Source organism: Pollachius pollachius (assembly GCF_949987615.1).
Source record: "Pollachius pollachius genome assembly, chromosome: 1".
NCBI classification, from domain to species: Eukaryota; Metazoa; Chordata; class Actinopteri; order Gadiformes; family Gadidae; genus Pollachius; species Pollachius pollachius.
The window spans coordinates 38,026,317-38,046,511 of NC_136934.1; the positions used below are offsets into that span (position 1 = coordinate 38,026,317).

Genomic DNA, 20,195 nt, shown 5'->3' on the forward strand with positions numbered 1-20,195 from the left:
GAATGTGCAGATACTTCCCTGTCAAAACCCATCCTTTGATATCCTGTCAAAACGAACGGGAATACACGATAAGTGAATTCATGGCCAGCCCGCTTTTAATCTGACCTGCACCTGTGAGCCCAGACACTATATTTGTTTTCCCTGTCACTTTATGTCAGTTCCATCCACTTAATTCCCTTCCACTTGACGAGAGGGGAAAACCAGACAGGACAATAGATGACGTAATGTTACCCGGGATCACTGGAGGTGAACACATTACATCTCACAGTGCAGGGGTCTGTCCTGGAATGGTCTGAGGTGCGTGATGCCTTGTCCTGCTTCATTGCGATGACTGCTGACGAGGGAGGGGAGACCAAAATAGACCAAATCAAGGGGGTGGGGGGTAGAGAAGGGGAGTATGTTTACTGAGGAGTAATGGGCACCTGGAGGATGGGATGCTCTAATTAAAAACAAACACACCTACAGCATGGCAGGCACAGAGAGCAGCAAACAGTGGCGAGTGCATTTATTTTTGCTCATCCTTTGATGTGCCTATTCATTGACTGATCCACTGCATGGAGTGGGGGGGGCACACAGCTGTGCTTATGGAGGAGGTGACTGTCCCTCCGCCCCGCTCCGTGTAAGAATGTGTGGAGGGATCTGTTATCATTCCACCGCGTAGTAATCTGTTGACCGCTCATTTCAAGCATTCCACACATCTTTATGTAAGCACTATCTGTAGCTTCCTGCTGTGAGATATGTGAGCCTATTTTTAGGTTGCTGGAGTTTGAAGATTAGCTCAATTTATAAAATGCTGACACATTGAAGGCAATTGATACTGCATCAGACTCGAAACAGTGTGAGAAAAGTGTATGTATAACTACAAAGTGATTCCTAACAGAACCACTTTGTATTTCCACATAACCCCATTGATCACGTACAGGCCAAGGTCATTATGGTCTAGCCTTTTTCCATTACCATTTCTATTTTTATGTTGCTCAGACTTTTTTTTTTCAGTCTTTTTTTATAAGTTTATTAAGCAGGTATGCTAGTTAACTCAATTCTTAGAGTGTCACTTTTAGTAGTTTTTCTCATAAAATGTTGAATTTGACAGGGGCGAGATTTAAAGGTATCTTTTAATAAAATTCCCCAAAAAGTGTGGAATTTAAACTTTATCTGTTTTTTAAACACACATAACTTTCAGTTTGGTAGCATTTTTTTGCGTAAAGCCTGGTTTTTTAACAACATTTGTTTACAACAACAACCTTGGTACAGACCGCCACAGCACAGCATATGGGGTAAAAAGCAAATGAGCCAACCAGCCTAGGCTGGACCATTTCTGTACTGTATTCAGTCTATCTGTCTGATTCTACCGATACAGGTCCCTACCCACCACAGCACCCAGGGTGTTTATTACCGTAACAGTAGTCAAGGAAACTATTTGACTATCAGAGAGGCAACTGATAAAGGTGTGGCTAAGTGCTGTGTGGAAGAGGTGTGGCGACGGGAGTTCGACGGAGCAACGACATGACAACAGAGATCCTGATTCTTTGTTGTGTGAGGCTTCATAACTTGTGCTGTGTACAGCGTGTGAGCCATGGGCCCCACCTCCTCTGTGACATCACGGCAGGGAGAGGAGGGATGTATAAGTCGCTGGCCTCAGCCACCTGCAGCCACTAACAGATCAGTCGATAAACAGCCCTAGTGCCCTGCAAAGCTTCCAGAAGAACTCTACAGAGATGTCCCCTCGCACCGCTATTCTGCTCCTCACCTTTTGCTCTTCTCTGCAGGACGGTGAGTCTACCCGTCTTTTACTCTCCATGGAACAAATGAAAATAGTAACTTGATCTGAGAATACATTAGGGTTTGCTCTGCATTACACTTTTATAATTGATCATTTATTGTGTTTATACTGTCTGTTTTGTTTGCCCTTTGCGTTTGTTGTTGTTTGTTCTGTTTGTATTGTCTTGTCCTTACTTCAGCATTTAGTTTAGCATGTACCTTAGCGTCTATTTTGTTTGCATTAGTACTTTTTATTTGTATTATATTGTACTGTGTTGTATTTTTATCCTGTGTTTTTATCCTGTGTTTTTCCACTGCTTCTGGCCTGTTGCAACAAACAAATTTCTGCTTTTGGGGATTAATAAAGTTGTATCTATCTATCTATCTATCTATCTATCTATCTATCTATCTATCTATTAGAGTGATACTAGTCGTCTGTTTTTGCTTTGTTAATTGTACTAAAGGGGAGGGTATTTCAAGGGAAAAAACACATGTTGCCTCCTTTACTGAGTTACAGTCAACCAGCACAAAACACGCGCTATGATATTGTATTGCATAGTGTTGCATCCATTACTCTGTATCTGACCCCATGTTCCTCAAAAATGAATTCTCAATCTGTTTTTAGGGTGAGCCTTTATGACTTTATAATTGTAGAAATCATATAAAAATAAAATGAAAATGAGATCAGTGGAGGATAATGTTTTACTGTGGAAAGTTGGGTGGTAAATATTTGTCTTCCTCCAGGTCTGAGTTTCCCGTCAACAAGGCGACCCGGAGAATCAGGTGGGGAGAAGATCTCACACCACAGAACCAGACGCTGCTCCTGCAACATCCGGCAGGACTCTGAGTGTCACTACTTCTGTCACCTGGACATCATCTGGATCAATACAGAGAGGTGGGCTTACCCACATACACACACATACATTAGGCCCGGGCACACGCACACAAACACACACTCATACTCACGCACACATTGGCACACACAAACGCATACACACACACACACACACACACATAAAACACATAAACACACAAACACACACACACAAACATTCCAATCCATCCGGCCACACACAATAAAATAGATAATGTTTCATTGCCTGATATAAAAGGTTTATGGTAATCTGAAAAAAATGTCAGTAAGCGTTTTTTGAGCACTAAAAACCTGTTCAGTGTGTTGAGAACAACGACAACAACGTCGGTTTAACTGTCATTGCAGTCATAAGAAGACATCATTACATTTTTATTATTTTGAATTTCTTATTTTTATTCATCATGGTTACTTATTCATCAAACCGAGGAAGTTGTGTTGAAGGACTTACGTCAGGCGTGTGATTGACCATCTCTTTTATCCTTGGCAGCAAAACGACTCTTTATGGCCTGGGAAGCAACGTTGCCCGCCACCGGAGAGCCGCGGGTCGCTGCTTCTGTGCCAGTCCAACGGATCGCACCTGCTCCAGCTTCTGTGTTCACAGGTGATGTAGAATATCTCCCTTCTCTCTGATGATAATATTAGCTCTAATATGTTGTGATTGTGGACAATGCGTAAGCTCAGTGAGTTCCTCCAGGGTGCTCATCCAACATAATTCAGGATAATCCTATCCTCATGCCCTAAATGAACACAGCTGGTGAACACCGCCCGGTGCGGAGTGTGTAGGAGTTCGGAGGAGCAGGAAGGCAGGGGCGGGAATAATGGTTTCTAAGGCAATGAGGCAGAAACAAATAACATGATGTGACAGATACGCTCACAAGAGGCCGTTGAACATGAAAGTGTTATTGGGAGATAATGTGTTAGGTTAAGTTACTTTACTTAAGTTAACTTTAAGTAAGTTAGTTGATGATAGAACCATAATTAATATGTACAGAGAACCGAAGATAGCTTTTTTTTTATTCACTAGGTTTATCTCATCTATGATTTTTATAAATCCCATCAAAGTATAATGTGATTGACAGAACATCCCAACACTGGCATTAATCAATATAAATGTATTGTCATTAAGAAATATTTAATATCATTAGGCCTAAATGTTTGCATCTTCATCATCAGCTTGGCCAACTGAACTTGGCCCCCAGCCCACCTGCTCAATGTCCCCAGGTGAGAAAGGAGGTTAAACAACACCATATTAACCTTCTGGAGGCTTTTCAGCCCTTCACATCTCACCCTCGTATCTTATATTTCCCCTGCAGAGGTCTGGCTGATGGATCTCAAAAAAAACGTATGCTGTCCATCTAGACACGGAGAACGCCTTTCATGCCTCTGAGACGAATGTGGGCCAAAATAAAAATAGATTTCATAGCGAGATAGAGACAGAGAAATAGAAGGAGAGAGAGGAGAGAAAGAGAGGCACCTGAACAAATGGTTCTACTTTCACACCAAGAGGTAAACAAAGGGCTGCGGAAACGCGTGTCGCACGATAGAGGGCCGTCGCGCCTCGTCTGTTAGTCCACGGTGGAGATAGTGGAAAACAGACCGATCATCGTAACACGCAGACACGGAGGCTTCAGCGTAAGAAGAGGTCGCGGCATCGGCTGGAGAAAGGCAGATAAAGAACTGGTTCTCTCTGCAGTGGTCGATGAAGCAAGAGATGAAGAGTTTAGGCCATCACTGACCAGTGAAACAGTGGTGGTTGCATCTTAACGGACCACCTATCATCTCGAAGGACAGTCAGTTTTATGCCCGAGACCTGAAGATATTTGTCGTTTTACGTATTTTGACATATGATGTACTGATCTATTAGTTTAGCAAAATACTGTTTATTTCTAATGAAACATTTTAATAACGTAAAAATAGTGAAAGTCAGTGTTTCTATTTAAAAAAAGAGTAAGAGATCTTTAGGATGTGTACAATTGTGATGTGTGTGTTTTTGAGACTTACAATGAATCTGTTATTGTTGAGAAGGGTTAGAATGTAAGAATAAACTATGGCTGACATCTTATCTCCATTACTGTCTGAATATTTTATTTTGTTGTGATAAAAATCCCACATTAGAAAATATGGAAATGCGTTGGCGAAACTAATCAGAATATATTAAACTTAACCCCACCCAGCACACAACGTCTTTTGGACGTTGATATCTGGGCTAAATCCCCTCTAGCCCAGATATCAACATCCAAAAGACGTTGTGTGCTGGGTGGGACCCCCCAAAATAAAATAACATAATTTCTGTAAAAACAATATCTAAACTTTTGTTAATTAAATCACTTCAACTTTTAATGTTTAATGTTTTGTGATGATGCTATTAAATACGGCGGACGTTATCACATGAACGAAATGTCGTGTGACCATTGTTGGGCTGTCGTCAGGGAGTGTCTGTGGTTTCAGGTGGAGTGGAGGATGAGCCATGAGTGAGCCCTGTACTTTGATGTGTGCTGGGCTGGCCATGTGGAAGATTTGCTGCTGACATGCTCGTGCGTTTACGCTACGCACCCGTTTTCTGTTCCAAATTCTTCACCCAAAGCAAACACTTCACTGAGTTCAAACGGAGGCTTCTGGTAGATGTATTGTCTGGGGAATTCAGGACCTGAAGTGAACGATAAACCTTTTGAAGTAAGTGTGATTGAAAATTATGGCGTGGTTCTATTGAAACAATGTCAACTTTTTGAAGCCTTCCATCGTTGAAAGGAGAGACCGCGAGTTCTTTCCGAGATATTTTCCAACAACCACGCCTTCCCTTATCACGTGTTGATATTCACCGATGACAACAAACACTCCCTAACTGGCCATCAGCCAGAAACCATAAAATTTGTCAATTATTTTACGGCCATGTATTAAATTAGGCTATATTCCTGCCATAAGATAAGAAGGAAGCTGATAAGCGATAGGCGAAGGCGATAATGTTTGTGTGATAGTGATAGTGTGTATCGGCGGCCTACATCCAATTCATTTATTTAGTGATGTAGGCCTATGCATATTGTCTGCAAGACACCCTGTACAACCTCATTAACCAAAATCGGCAACAAACCAAACCCATTTTAATTATATTTGAAGGAATGTTGGAAAATTGGGATTGAATAGCATGATATTATACATTAAATGATTTATACAGCATTCCAGCATGCTGATACAAGCTGGAGATGTAGCTGAAAGATTCATAACTGTTGGTAGCAATGTTTTAGCTGGTAGCAACTAAAAACAAACACTTTTTTTTTTTGGTTTCCTATCAGAACAATTTATGTTGGAAATAAATATTATGTATCCTTTGTAACATTTACCATAACATAAATTAAATTCAAATAGATTCATAAGGTGACAGATATAAGTCAAATAAACTAAGACATACGGAGAATACCTTTTTGATGTAGACTAAGGAACACGAAATAAGAAATAGTTGACTAAGGAACTTATGTTTTTTATAATAAGATATAAGGAGCAACAGTACGATAATTGTTGACAGGGACAAGAAGAGATGCTGCTGTATCAATTTACACTTTTGTAAGTTTATTTTTATACATAATAGCATGCATTATTTAAGGACAAATAATGTGCTCAGTATTGCATACACATTTTACGAACCATAATGTTGTGTAGGAGATACATTTATTCTGCAAACCAAAGCATTAATGTTAAAGTAGTTACTTGTGATTTATCTTGACAGTGTAGGTATGTAGGGATTCATCTTTGCATATGTATATTACTATGCAGGTGCCGGGTCAGGTGTGACATCTGGTTCCAGTTAGAGATGTTCCCTGCTGAACCCAATCCTTGTATGTATTTCACAAGCAGGTTCACAGTGTCCTGGGACATCTGTAACTCCCAGCGTAATGGTAATGTCCTCTTTACACATTCTTTCTCTCCATCCTACCCTTCATGTGTGTAACTGACTTCTCAACCGAAGCGTACAGTGACAGGCCGGGCAGCGTAATATATGACCCAATGAAAAAAACACAATGAGGGAAAGTGATGAAGTAAGTGTAACTTCCTTATTTAATAATATGAAAAATATATATAGTATGTGAAAAAATCATGACATTGAAATCGAGTAAATAATGTGTTGATTGGACTTTATAACAATCGTAATCCAGTTGTATGTATAGAAAAAATATATAATCGCTTGTGATGATATAAGCTAAAGAGATATGGAGTAGTCCATCAGTTGATGAACACAAACCATATTCAACTGCAATGTGATAGCTCCAGAGGTCAGATCCTGTACAGCTGTCCCCCATGCAACTTACATTCCTGCATAGCTCAGTGCCACTGCCCTGCTGGAGACAGAGATTGAGCTTTAAAACACAAACCAAGTCCCAGTAGAAAAACATGAGCCAGTCATCACAACACAACAAAACTCCCTCAACAGTGGGGGGCACCCAAGTGGAACATAGGCAAGCACATTGTGATAATGATAACATCTGAGTCAGACTTCCAAAGAACTAACTGCTTGTTATATAAAGAGCAATTACTGTAATCAGGCTTAATGAAGGGCGAAGGGCACACATTAGCTTACACGAAAGCAAAAGGTTATATATGGAGATGTGAATGGGTTCAGGTTGGGCAAACATTATTTATCAAATGATTGCTAGGGATACTGGGTCATCCTATGAAGTAGACAAACATCCACCCATCCATACCAAGAATATGTCATTGAATTACCTACAATCGCACGTTAAACATAGTTTCATAATAATAAATTCTAGTTTATTTATTTTTCCCAAACCATAGTGGTGAATCATGAATTAAAATATGTGTATTGTAGGCATGGGCCACTATCAATGAATTATAGTTAAAAAAATATTATAGTGCTAAGGGTTGTAAAACATGGGGTTGTGAAGACTGTTTATATGATTATACTGGTAGCTAGGCTGTGCAAATACATTTATCCTGAATCTCTCTCTCTGTCTCTCTCTGTCACTCTCTCTCAGAGTGGTTGCCGTCGCTCCCTGCCAAGTTCTTTCTAGCAAAGGATTTCAGTACTGCCCATTTCAGGATATTGTCAGTTAATTATGTTTGAATCGAAACATAGACTGCACCAATTATGAGAATTAAGTAATAATGAATGCTATGTTTAAAATCGACCACTAGATGGCCTTTATAAACCATGAACTGTTATTGCACTGTAGCACATCCAAGACTGAAGCTAGCAGGATGATATCGACGCATTTTTTTCTCAGAAATATAGTGAACTTAACCACTTCAAATAAAATAATTATAATTATAAATGTATTATTGTAAAGGTTATTTCAACTGTTAAATTGTGGTTTATTGTGCATTTTAAAAAGGCATGCCCCGGGCGCTTCTTTCGCAGTGCATCATGGGCATTGAAGTCTTCAAACTACAAACATTGATACTAGTTTTTTTTCCCCTCATCAGCCGCAGAGGCGCTGCTGTTTCCATCAACAACTACTGGTACCAAAATGCGATTTTCCGGTTTGTGAGCAAAAGCATAAAAAGTTTGGACCCGAGATTTGAACAAAAGGGTTCTATGAAGAAATGACACGGTTTCTATTTTTGCATTCGTCTGCAACTGATTTCCAAGGAGGAGAACAGTTCGCAAAGGAAGAGGTAAGCACAGAAGTACCCGGCGAGGGACCCGGTGATGGAGTGGCGAGATCCACTCTATGCACACAGCAGACCAAAGTTGTCTTAACTTCCCAGATTAATAGCATATCTATGGTCAAACCAAACGTGTAAACCATTGGCCTTTCCACACTGGGACGTGGTTCGGGCAGGTTTCATGTGGCCGCTGTAGACAGCAGTCGGTGTTGTTCACATACACAACACTGCAACTCCATTTTCCCATTGATGCTCTCCACAGTGGAGACCCACGAACACAAAGGACGGCCTGCGGGGTAACGGGAGAGGTGGCCGTGAGAACAGTGGGATAGCGATAAGATGTGTCGCTTCTTGTGCAATGGGCATTTTAAACCTGCTTTTGTATACTGCTTGAACGTGGGGATCCAGAGTAGGCCGGGGTGGTCGGGTCTCCGGCGTGCAGGGATGCTGCACTCCTCGGAAGGACAGAACTGTGAGAGCATTTGTAAAATGCGATTCGTTTGCAGCACAAAAGTGTTTCTTAATGCGGTCAATTATAAACCGGCAGAGGTGTGAAGCTGGCGTTTTACTACAGCTCCATCATTATACAATACGAAGGACAAGTTATCCCAGTGTTGTTACCATGGTTGCTACAACGTCGCCTGTTCTGAGAGAGAGAGGGAGACGATTGTAGGCTCACACCACGCGGTGATGTACATCGTTACGATGTTCTTCTTTTGCGAGAATTAGACTTTATACGCAATACATCAAAACATTTCTGAAATGAAATCTTAGATTTTATCCAAGTGCGTATAAACGTAAATATTGACGGTCTCGCAGGTATATCGCATCCAAGTTGTCATATTCAAATTGTTATTAATGATTTATATTTGGTACAGCAATATGCCATATGTTTAACTATTACCCAATTGTGAGCTGCCAAACTACTACTATGGATCATTTGTCACTTACATCAAGGGATCTATTTGAAAATAAGTTAAATTGACACGTTGTGTTAATGGGGGTATTTTTGAATTATTAATAAGGCCCATCTGTGTTTTTTTTTTGTTTTTTTTTAAACGAATTAATTGGCCTATTTGATACAGGGAATTATCAGGAATTTCTTCGACAATTGTCTCTGACTTGGTTAGCCTTTTATTAATTTGTCCTCAGAATAATCTAACAACAGTGATGCTTTATGCTGGATCAACACCATTAAAAACCCTCTCAGAAGGTTCTGTTAGACCACATACAGGACAGATAACAGACTGTGCTTCCTCTAGCACTCCTAGTTAATGTGTTCCATCACCCATTGACTTCAGACTGGTCAGAAAGGCTAAATACCTCAGAAGAAGATAAAGAGGAAGACACGACACACACGCATTACAATTACATATTTATGAGAACTTTGCGTTGCCAGGGTTCACTGCCATCTAGCACAGTCTTGAGAAAGGTCGGAAAGGTGAGAAGATATTTGGGCTGTAGTAAAAGTGGGCCGTCGGTCCCTGTGGTGAGTGAGGCTTTTCTGGGACAAGCTCGTGATGACGCTCAGTTGGCCTGTATAGGGAGAAGGCGCCGATACCCGTCCCTATTGCAGAAGGCAGGTGCACCGCACTGAGCATCTGCAGAACAGGGTCCAGCTATTAAAGTTCTGCTATCCCAGAGCCTGGCCACTATTTGTCTGAATAGAGTTCTGGAATTCACATTATTTAATTCAGATCGATCACGTCCGTTTCTAGGTCTTTTCGGGTGGAGTTTGGACTCGTACGAACTGAGAAAGAACCACAGGTATTTATGTGTAGTTGTTGCAGCTCTCTTGATGTCATTGACTCTTGTGTTGCTGTGCTTGTTGAGGTGATTTGTGGAGGTGATCAGGCTGAGTGTGAATACAATGCTTTGTCTCAACTGAGCTGTTTGTGCGAAAAAGCGAGTCCTCCAGTGTAAGTTTAGCTGCTATTTAAAGATGCCATTGCCAAGCCAGCTGCTCCCGTTTCCGCTCTTTTCGTAATTGAATCATCGCTGGTAAAGTGCAGCATTCAAGGGTGTGCATCCCACAGTATATTATACAGTCGTAATTCTGCTATCTGCCTCAAAGAGTTCCATTTCCCCACCCGATTGGTGCTCGCTTACTCTTCCCAGCAAGAACTGACTGTTCTCAGCGAAAGTGGTGTGAGACCTACCAGAGCTTTGGTTTGGAGCCAAAGAGAGGAGAGAGAACACAAGCATCACATTTGCAAAGACCTATTGATTTCAGTATACTTCAGGCAATACAGTAGCTTTGTATTGCCTGAAGTCCATGTCAAAGTTTGGCAGCTTTGACATAATACGAAGCTTACTAATGTAGTAAAAAGTGCCGAAAGAGAGAAGAGATGGGATCATAGTGTTGCTGATAAAATAACGGGTAATGGTTTGCAGGGCCAAAAGTCCTATATCTGTTACAATGTGGAGAAAAACTTTGACAAACCCTTTAATTATGTTTTCTTCTACAACAGCTCCTTTCTCTTGGTTTGGGAAGGTTTGGAGAGAGTTAACCACTTGAAAGAAATGATTGATGGCCTTGGAACTAGGCCATCAATATGTCGGTGCATGGGCATCATTCTGAGGAGGTCAACTTAATTGAAACAACATTGGAGGTGACATATTTGATGTTGCATGCAACTGTTATGCAACATACAAGGCAGCGGCCAAAACTGGAGAAGATTTGCTTGAGTACTATTTCTCAGTATCTCAGTCTGTGCTAGAGAATTTATAGTAAGATGTAGAGAGATCCTCTTTGTTTCCTGAGTCATCCAAACAAGGCTGTGGCCTTGGGTATGAGTTTATAAAAAAACAGCAATACCACCAACAAACCCACACCTTATAGGAATATTTGGCTCTTTGACAAAGCCACAAAATATCTTTGCTAGTGCTTTGATAGCCCCCCCCAACAGTGCTTCCTGTTTTCCTCCTGAACGTTTTTAGCCCAACACAAGCCAGGCCTTGAACATCATGATACACTTCCACAGCTAGAGACACTCGAAGGCATGGGTCGATACATGACAATGGAAACACGTACGCTTCAATGAATTCTATGGTTGTCGTGTCGTTACGAAGTTGAAGAAAATGGTGTCTTATATATGGCGCAATGTCCTCCAAGCATTGATGATCTGCTTTTGGTACATGCAGCAGGACGGAATATCTAATACGTGACGACCCCCTCTCTCTTTCTGCTGGTTCTCTTGTTTGTCTATTGGTGCAGTCGCACTAGAAAGCTCATTATTATAGCACCAGCAAGCTCTGCTTGTTGGTGCTGTTTTAGTCGGTCCAGAGCTGTGTCATTTAAATGTCCTTCATGTCAGTCTGCTTCAAGGTATTTGTTGTATTTTCTGCCTCAGTGATTGATTACGACTGAAAAAGAAAAATCCCTGGCGAGTTAAGGCTGTTGCTCCATGGGAAGGGTTTGCCTTGCATTGGTTCTATATAAATAACAATAGCAACAGTTTCAATTATTTCCATTTCCACTGTCTGCACAAGCACACCACACTGCGCTTATTCCCTACATTATTTGAAACGCTGCTATGTAATGAGCTACTGACAAGTTTAGAAACCGGTCGTTATTCTACCCACATACATCAGAGTGCTAGCTATTTACCATACACACCAACCTTTTCAGCAACCTGTTTGCATTCTTGATGTTTACTAAGTTTCTGTAGACAATTTTGCGTTGGTTTAAGTGATGTAGGGAAATAGATATGCAAGTGTCTCTACGTTATTTCCTCAAACCTTTTTTAACTGGGATTTCAAATGGACAGAGCAGTCTCCTTGTTATTGGGTGACGCCAAGCGCTATAACCCAAAAGCTGGATCATCAACTCTTCCACACCACAGGTTGCTATCTCTGGCCCTTGGGCTTGCTTCGTGTCGCCATCCTCGGCTCCTCCAAAAGTAGCCTTCCAGCCCTATCTACCTTTGCTACTACATCTTTTTGGTGGCCACCTGTGCCGGATGGTCCTGCAGGCTTCCTAAGGTGTGCAACATCAGCCCCTCTCTCTCTTCCCACACTAGCTGGTCGGTGTCTGGTTTTAGTGTTTTTAGGTTGGGTCTTGGGCCTTTTGGTTTTGTGCGTTATAGTTGTTGTTGTGCCTTTTGTGTGTTCTATAGTTTCCCACATGTATTACATGTAGTAGCACATTCCACTCATCCATACACTGCACTCACCATTGATCATACAAATACTTGTTCTTCTTATATTCGTATCTTATTTTTGATATCTTTCCCTCCTTTAATCATGTTTTGACTGTTGCAATCACTGAGCCTGGTCACAACTCAGTTGGGGCTAGTTTATAACTTTTTTTTTGTTTGATTGAGTTGCCAAAACCAAGTGTGAATGTTTCATCAAAACGGTTAGGTTGGCTTTGTATGGTTCAATTGGTAAATGTGCAATCTGTCCTAATTGGAGTAGACATTGTTTTTGTTATACTGTAAAGTTGTTATTTACGTAAGATTTGGCGACTGCTGCTTATTTTGAAAATATTATTATGTCACTATTATGAGTTTTGACACACAAAAAGAGTTGTGGTTGTTGAAACTGGAAATTGATTGATTGGGTTGTGTTCTTCATGGTTGTATTTGGCTGTGCCTGCACCTTTTGGATTATGCGTTCCCTGATTCAGATCCATTTGCCTTGGCAGTCCCTGATTAAGAGACCTTGGATTTGCCCTGGCCTGAACCTTTTGATTTGCTGGTTATAGAAGGCTTTTATTTGGTGGTTTGAGGTGCCTGGGTTTTGCTGCTGCCACTTGTGGAAGCCTTGGTTTTGCCGGTTTTAGAACCCCATAGCTTTGGTTCTTAACCAAGGGTTTTACCAATGGTTAAGAACCCTTGGTTATGTTATCAACAAGTCACAACCACTGGCTTTGATTGCATTGTGTTCTGAATAATTATCTTTGCCTCTGTGGGATTCTGTTACACTAGCTTTTTACTAGCTGGGGTTAGGGTTAGCGTCATGTTCAGAAAAATTAGTTTTGCCTGCATGGTATTCAGTACGGTTAGTTTTGGCTGCATCGTGTTCAGAGCTTTTAGTTGTCCCGGAATTGGCTTCAGAACATTGAATGGTTTGTGGCTGCTGCAGAACTATTGGAACATCCTGAGTTGGTGGTTCTTTCCGGTAGACAGACTGTCCTGTGCCTCTGTCCCTGATGCAGGTCCTGTTTCACATATCCATCCATACACTACACTCACTACTGGTCATACAGATTACTTGCTATATTATTTAACACGGCTCTGTTGAATACTCAATTCACATTTTTCCATGGCTTGTACGTCTATTCTACAGTTCTGAAAAGCAGACCACTGCGATGACTAACAGACTGATTGCTTTAGACGCAATTCTGATCATTCTTGGATTCATGGACGCAGTTTCAACCAAATTATTTTTGCAGCATCAATATAATATATGTATTAGATATTTTGTGTCAAATTATCGATTTTTAAGTAGCCATGTAACAAGTGGGATAATGTACAGTGAGCTGGTCAAGATTGCGAACTGAACCCAGACAGGGTGAAAGAAGAACTACATATTACATATAATAACAAATAAATATTCGTCTTCCATTTAATCAAACCTTTTTATAATTCACCATTCTAAAAAGGTTTTTAATTGAAAATGTAACTTTTACCTTCTGGCACATGAAGATTTAGTTTATCAAAAATATATATTGGTGACATTGAAATTAAATTAAAGAGGCAGGGTTTGTCCAGACAAATAGACTTCTCAACAATTATATCTTAATAATTGTTAAACAATTAATACTGGTCATAAAATATTTCAGAGAAAATGTAAGAATATAGCATGGTCCATGTTATGATGTATGTGGTTAAGCCTAGCTTCTTCTTTTAGCCTCTGTGGTTCTGCTTGTAAACAGGTGTTCATGAGGAACAGAGTGGATGGGCACTACACTAGAACAATGCTCATGTGCTGTATTGATGACATGCACAGAACTGTGGATGCATGTTTATAATATCTCAACAGACTTGTTTGACCATTTGTGTTCTACACTTCACCAAACAGAGGAAAGTCTAGTAAGTCATTACTATGAGGCACTCACTTCAAAGTCTTATTTAGCCATACAGTCTTGATCAAATAACAATACCTATTCTGCTTGACGTTTGCCTAGCAAATATCCTTATACTGTTTAAGAATGTTTCATTGAAAGGGTTAGTGTATAAATTATTACTCCTTGAAATAGTGTTTCATTTTAATTGTGTATGTTTGCGTGTGTGTGTGTGTGTGTGTGTCTGTCTATATATATATATATATATATATATATATATATATACGTGTGTGTGTGTATATATGTGGTCTGTCCTTCCACATTGCCACAGATAGGGAAGTTTAAAAGTAAAAATGGATAAATGTCAAAGGGCAAAACTGTTTAGTTTTGCAAAAAATACAAACCTTGGTTAACGCGTTCAAACGTCATATGTATGTATATTAAGGCCGACAAATGGCCCCGGTCTCAAACTCCAGACTCTTGGAATAGTTTCTGACCAAGAGCAGCTGGACTGCCAGTCCTTGTGTGGCCTCGCGTCTTCACTCTTCCACTCTCTACCTGGGGTCTTCACTCTCTACCTGGGGTCTTCACTCTCTACCTGGGGTCTTCACTCTCTGCCTGGGGTCTTCACTCTCTACCTGGGGTCTTCACTCTCTACCTGGGGTCTTCACTGTACCTGGGATCTTCACTCTCTGTTTGGGGTCTTCACCCTTCCACTCTGCCCGGGGTCTTCACTCTTAACTCTCTGTTCGGGGTCTTCACCCTTCCACTCTGCCCGGGGTCTTCACTCTTAACTCTCTGTTCGGGGTCTTCACCCTTTCACTCTGCCCAGGGTCTTCACTCTCTACCCGGGGTCTTCACCCTTCCACTCTGCCCTGGGGTCTTGGCGATGAGTTCAAGTTCAAATCTGTAAAAGGCAGAATCCCATGCCTCTCACTTAGCTGCCTTTTGATTAATCAATACAAATACACATTTATCAAGGCCCTGCAGTGTAGCATATTTCTCAGGAGAATCCATCCTTTTTTTTACAGCTTTATCATCCTGGTGTGTCCTTCGGGCAAACAAGTCAATCATTGTTAAGCATCATTGTATTATACTTATGTCAGCCATGTTGGTTCCTTCTTCATATTTAAGGTAGGGTAGAATCAATACATCAAATGCTCAGCCTTTGACCCAAAATAGGTAACAGTTGTCGTCGTAGGCCATTAGCACAAGGACAGCAGACCTATTGCTAAAGTTAGCGAGCGACTCATGTATTTTGGGGAGTGGCTTTGGAGGGAATCCTGAAGGAAGGGTCTGTATTTTTTTTCGGTTGGTTACTTTCAAAATCGAGCTTGCTCTGGCTGGTTCCTCCAAATTGCCTGGACTAGCTTTAATTATATCACAGCCCTGCATCTAGCCATGTTTGAGCCAGGGGGCGCTGGGGAGCAATGATTTAAATAAGAAATCAGCAATTCTTTCAATTCAGCTCCATTCTCTGTCTTTATCTCTGTCTCTCTCACATTACAACACTTTTATTTTGCCTGTGTTTCATTGTATATTATTTAATAATATACCAAGTTACAGCAGTAACGTGTTTGCGTTTTACATCCTTCACCTGATCTTCTGAAAATAACTTGCTGTGATACCGATCGTACCTTTTGAACCGTACATTTTTCTCATTTGCTCTGACAGTCCTTTCATTATGTAAATTATGAGTATTCCCTTGTTACACTTGGAATCAAGTCCCGGCGCTCAGACCCGCTGGTGTTAATATTTAATGGTGTTTCTGGTCGTTTACAGGTTTGCGTTTGAGTCCATTGCTTCTCATGAATGTTTAATCGATGGAGCAAGGCTTGCTATAAGAGTCTTGCACCACTAACTGCTGGCATGCTGTACATGTTCTCTATGTGTTGCCAGAAGCGGGGTTGAGATGGGTGTAGCTGACCTCCTTAGACTGGTGGAGACCTGAGACACTGCCCATCAACTGCTGCTCAGGACCTCCTCTGCCACCCCCACTCCAATGACTTTCTACAGCGTACGTCTCCACCTTTCATACAGATTCAGACTATTGCATGATTACAGGCTCGGAATGGAAATAGATCTAGAAATGGTGTTTGATGTTGTTAGCCTTAAACTACTCCAAAAACATTGTGCCATTCTTTGCAAATGCAAATGTCACTGGGATTTTTTTTTCGATATAATGCTTGAACTTAGTGTGTTTATATCAAGCATTTATCGCTAAGAAAAAACACTTATTTAATTACACTGAAAAGTCGCATGAAATACTTCCTAGACACAACTCAGGCTGATCACATGTTGTGTTTCTTCTTACAGGACCCGTCGATTGGCGTGCTTCGTACTCTGTAATGGAAAGTCGTGGTGAGTTGTTAGTCTCTCTGAGTGTTTTTTTTGTTAAGTTTGCACTAAACCATGACATGTTTATAAGAGCCAGGCTAACCCAGAGCTTTTTATGGGCCACTTCGGATATAAACGCAGCGACCCACTGGGCTTTGAAGGCTGGTTACGGAACCAGGCTAACCAATCCGAAATGTGTTTTTTATGAAACTATAAAGCTGGATTTGAATCCACATTTCTGACAACACGTCCTCCTTTAGCATCAGCTATATTAAACGTTCCGTGTGGATGTTTGTATGTGTGGTACGGCTGCCTGTTTGTCTCACTCAGCCTTTCCTGCGCTATGAAGCAGCCAGGCCCAGTCTGTTATCCAGGTCAGGCCAACAGGTTCTGGGCTCGTGTGGGTTGGCCCAGCTCCCTCTGAATGGCAGCCTGGTGTGGAGGCTCTATCTGGGGCACAGGGAGAGGGAAAAGGAGCGCCGTCTCCTACTGAGAGGTCCAGCTTGAAAGACGTCGTCATTGGGGCATAAAACTCTGAAAGCATCCGCCTGTTCTTAACCTAATGCACTCAGGGTCTCCGAAAGAGGAGTCGATTCAGAGATTTCTAAATACGTTGAAGCCTCAGGTATTTAGTGGAGTGTGTGGCGTGGTAAATCCCCCGTGTGGCTTCTAAACGCCAGCCTAGGCTGCTATTAGTGGACTATTGGCTGTGGAAGGGAGAGATGCTTTCGTGGGCCGCCTTCTGCATTGGCTTGGCTCTGCCAGCGTCCGTTCCGTCGTTCCCACTTTAACGAGTTTTGTGACCTTGTAATGGTTAGCTGTCAATCAGAAGCATCTACATCCCCCAGATGCTGCACATGCCTCTCCTAGAGTAGAGCAGTGGCCCTTATCTCATTGCTGTCTCCCACTAATGGAAGCCCAGCAAGAGACGGACTCCTCCTGTCTTCTAGAGTGGGGGAGTCGCTATTCTGTCCAAGACAGCTAATGAAGTCCTAAGTTGCCCCTTATTTCAATTACAATTCCAGGAGACTTTTATTGGAACTCTCTTTGTCTTTTTTTCCATCTAATTGCCTGTTTTGTTTCATGGCCATGCTGGCGCTGTGGAGGTTCTCAAGCTCGTGAATCGTGCAGATATTTAGTGGAACGCCTGTTATGGTTTCTGGAGCTTCCATGTTTAACTCTTGACCTGAATCTGAGCGTTGACATTGAACAATATATGCAGGGGCTACAGACTCCTCTTTGTTTCCCCCTCACAAGACACACAGAAGACAAATATACATACACACACGCATGCACGCACGCACACGCACACACAAGCACAAAACCGACATACACATGCATAAACTAATGCTACAACAACAGGGATGCATACGTGCGTTCACCAACATAAACACATTACTCTAACAGTTTATAGACACACGCACACACACATACAGCAGACTATCCATAGCAAATTAAAAACATAAGCAGTGTTCTCCCCAGGAATGGTAGGCATCTACAGTGAATGCTGACCTGCACTGGAAGCCAAGGAAGGAGGGTCAGGAGAGAGAGGGAGTGAGGCTCCTGGAGGGAGGGAAGGTCTTAAGGAGATTAAAAGAGGCGGGGAGAGGGATAGGACTGAACTGAAGTCCTGGAGGAGAGGAAAATTGAACCAAACATTCACAACCAGAGGGGGAGGAGGACCAGTGCTAAGGGGGAAGACGGGTGGACGTCGTGGAGCAGGAGGAGAGCAGGTGAGGCCTCCTGCCCGGCTTAGAGTGCACATTCCTGGGTAGAGCGCAGGGAGAGGCCCCTAGGGGGCTGGATCATGGGACAGAGCCTTCGTCTGCAGACGCCAGATAATGACCAGCAACAGCAAGGCGGTGAGTCTCAGCAGTCTCTGCTGCTCAAAGAAACAAAAGCGTATTCTCTGTACGATCAACAACTAAACTGAATATATTGACCTAAAATGTTGTTCATAGTGGAGTTTGTAGGGGCGGAGGGTTAAGAGCAGTGGCGGCTGTAGATTGTGCAATCACCAGTGTAGAATCTGAGAATGTTAAGTTGTCAGCGTCAAGTGGCTGAACATCAGCTGTGTGTGTGTGTGGGGGGGATACTTGAGATTTGGCACATTCCCTCATGTCTGCTCAGTCAAATTTGAGGAATGGAGTAGTTTATCATACGGACAACAAATAAAAAAGAAATCAATGGTTAATCCCGTGTTGTATGGCTTCTGGAACGTTTCGTTTTCTCTGTAGGTGTTTAATTCCCCCCGTCTTTGAGTTTGTTGGCCCACAGAACGTACTCGTATTTAGAATCAGTCAATGAACAGAGGGAATCCAGACTTTAAAAATGTCACTGATTACTTCCCTAAACCTTGTGCAGCCCCTTCTTGTAAATGTCCCAGATGCCATTGGTTGTGAACGGGTGTGCTTCCCTCTGAGGCATGGGTCCATCAGGTGTGAGTGGATGGACAGAGCCCCGGGCCCAGCAGAACTCTCCACCAGACCCACTCCTCTATACCCTCCTCAGCCCAACACCATGATCTCTGGATCTGACTCCCTGTGGCGATGTTTGGGCCTTATTCATGCCATGTTTCACATTACTTGTCAACTCAAGGAATGTGTTTTAATATCCATGAGCGGAACGCTTGACCAGTCCTTCACATGGCAATCTTTCAAAGGAAAAAGGTTTTATTTTGGTATTTTAGTGAGGTGAGGTCATTGGATAGCTCTAGGTTATTCTAGCCAAGCTATGTGGATATAAACCAAAGCACATTGCATGTGTTTTTCACTTTATCTTTGAAGTGGACTTACACATGCAAGGCCAATTAAGATCAGCATTTCAGCAATCCAGATTTTCATATTATTGCGAGAATCCATTGGTGCAGTTATAGGCTTGCAGTAGCTTGTACCCTCTTGGTTTTCCATCTACTCATTGCTAGTATACTCCTTGCCAGCCGTATAAGGGCCATTACAATAAATGTCATAACAACATGCCTTATCAACCACCCCCTAACACACATGGGAAATGTTCTCCCTCGCAGTCCGTCAAAGACTCATGTCATGTAGAGTCAAGAGAGCAGGGATTCTGACACCTACCAACCTCACTCCCTCACCACCCCCGGTCATAAAGGAGAAGCAGGAAGCTTACGTCACATGGTCATATATGTCCAGGAAAAGATAATTGCCAGCTTGACACCACTAACCAATCTTCACGTACCCTCACTGCAGATGTCCTCATGCTGTCAATCATTAGCAAGCACTTTGTCTTTCAAATAAACCTGCCGGTACCTAGCTGTGATAAAAAACAAGGTAACGTTCAAATGCATGAAGCCCAAATAGCACAGGGGAAGATGTTTTTTTTTCCCTTTTACTTCACCTAATCTCGAGTTATTTGCACATTTTCCTGTCACTGAATAAACGGCACACCCGTATTTGTCAACAAGGGGCATTCCAGAGTGCTTGAAGCTGAGTCAATCCACTTAATTTCATCGAGTTAAACGATGAAATGTCATAATGTGCCGCCTTTTAAACCTAGACGGGGGTATTACTCCACCCCTCCCTCCCGTTGGTGCTCTTATGTAAGTTGGATGAGGGCTAAAGCCCTTAAAACAAG

The 20,195-nt window shown here is 42.0% G+C and overlaps 1 protein-coding gene across 1 annotated transcript; it reads left to right on the forward strand.

Moving 5' to 3' along the window:
* Positions 1 to 1,718: 1,718 nt before the first annotated feature.
* Positions 1,719 to 4,049, forward strand: LOC307087994 (endothelin-3-like; the record flags this gene model as incomplete). Its single annotated transcript, XM_079753730.1, has 5 exons — positions 1,719 to 1,773; positions 2,506 to 2,656; positions 3,123 to 3,236; positions 3,809 to 3,856; positions 3,949 to 4,049. The coding sequence occupies 4 exons, from the start codon at positions 1,719 to 1,721 to the stop codon at positions 3,819 to 3,821; spliced, it is 333 nt and encodes a 110-aa protein (XP_079609856.1). The 3' UTR covers positions 3,822 to 3,856; positions 3,949 to 4,049.
* Between the last annotated feature and the right edge of the window lie 16,146 nt (positions 4,050 to 20,195).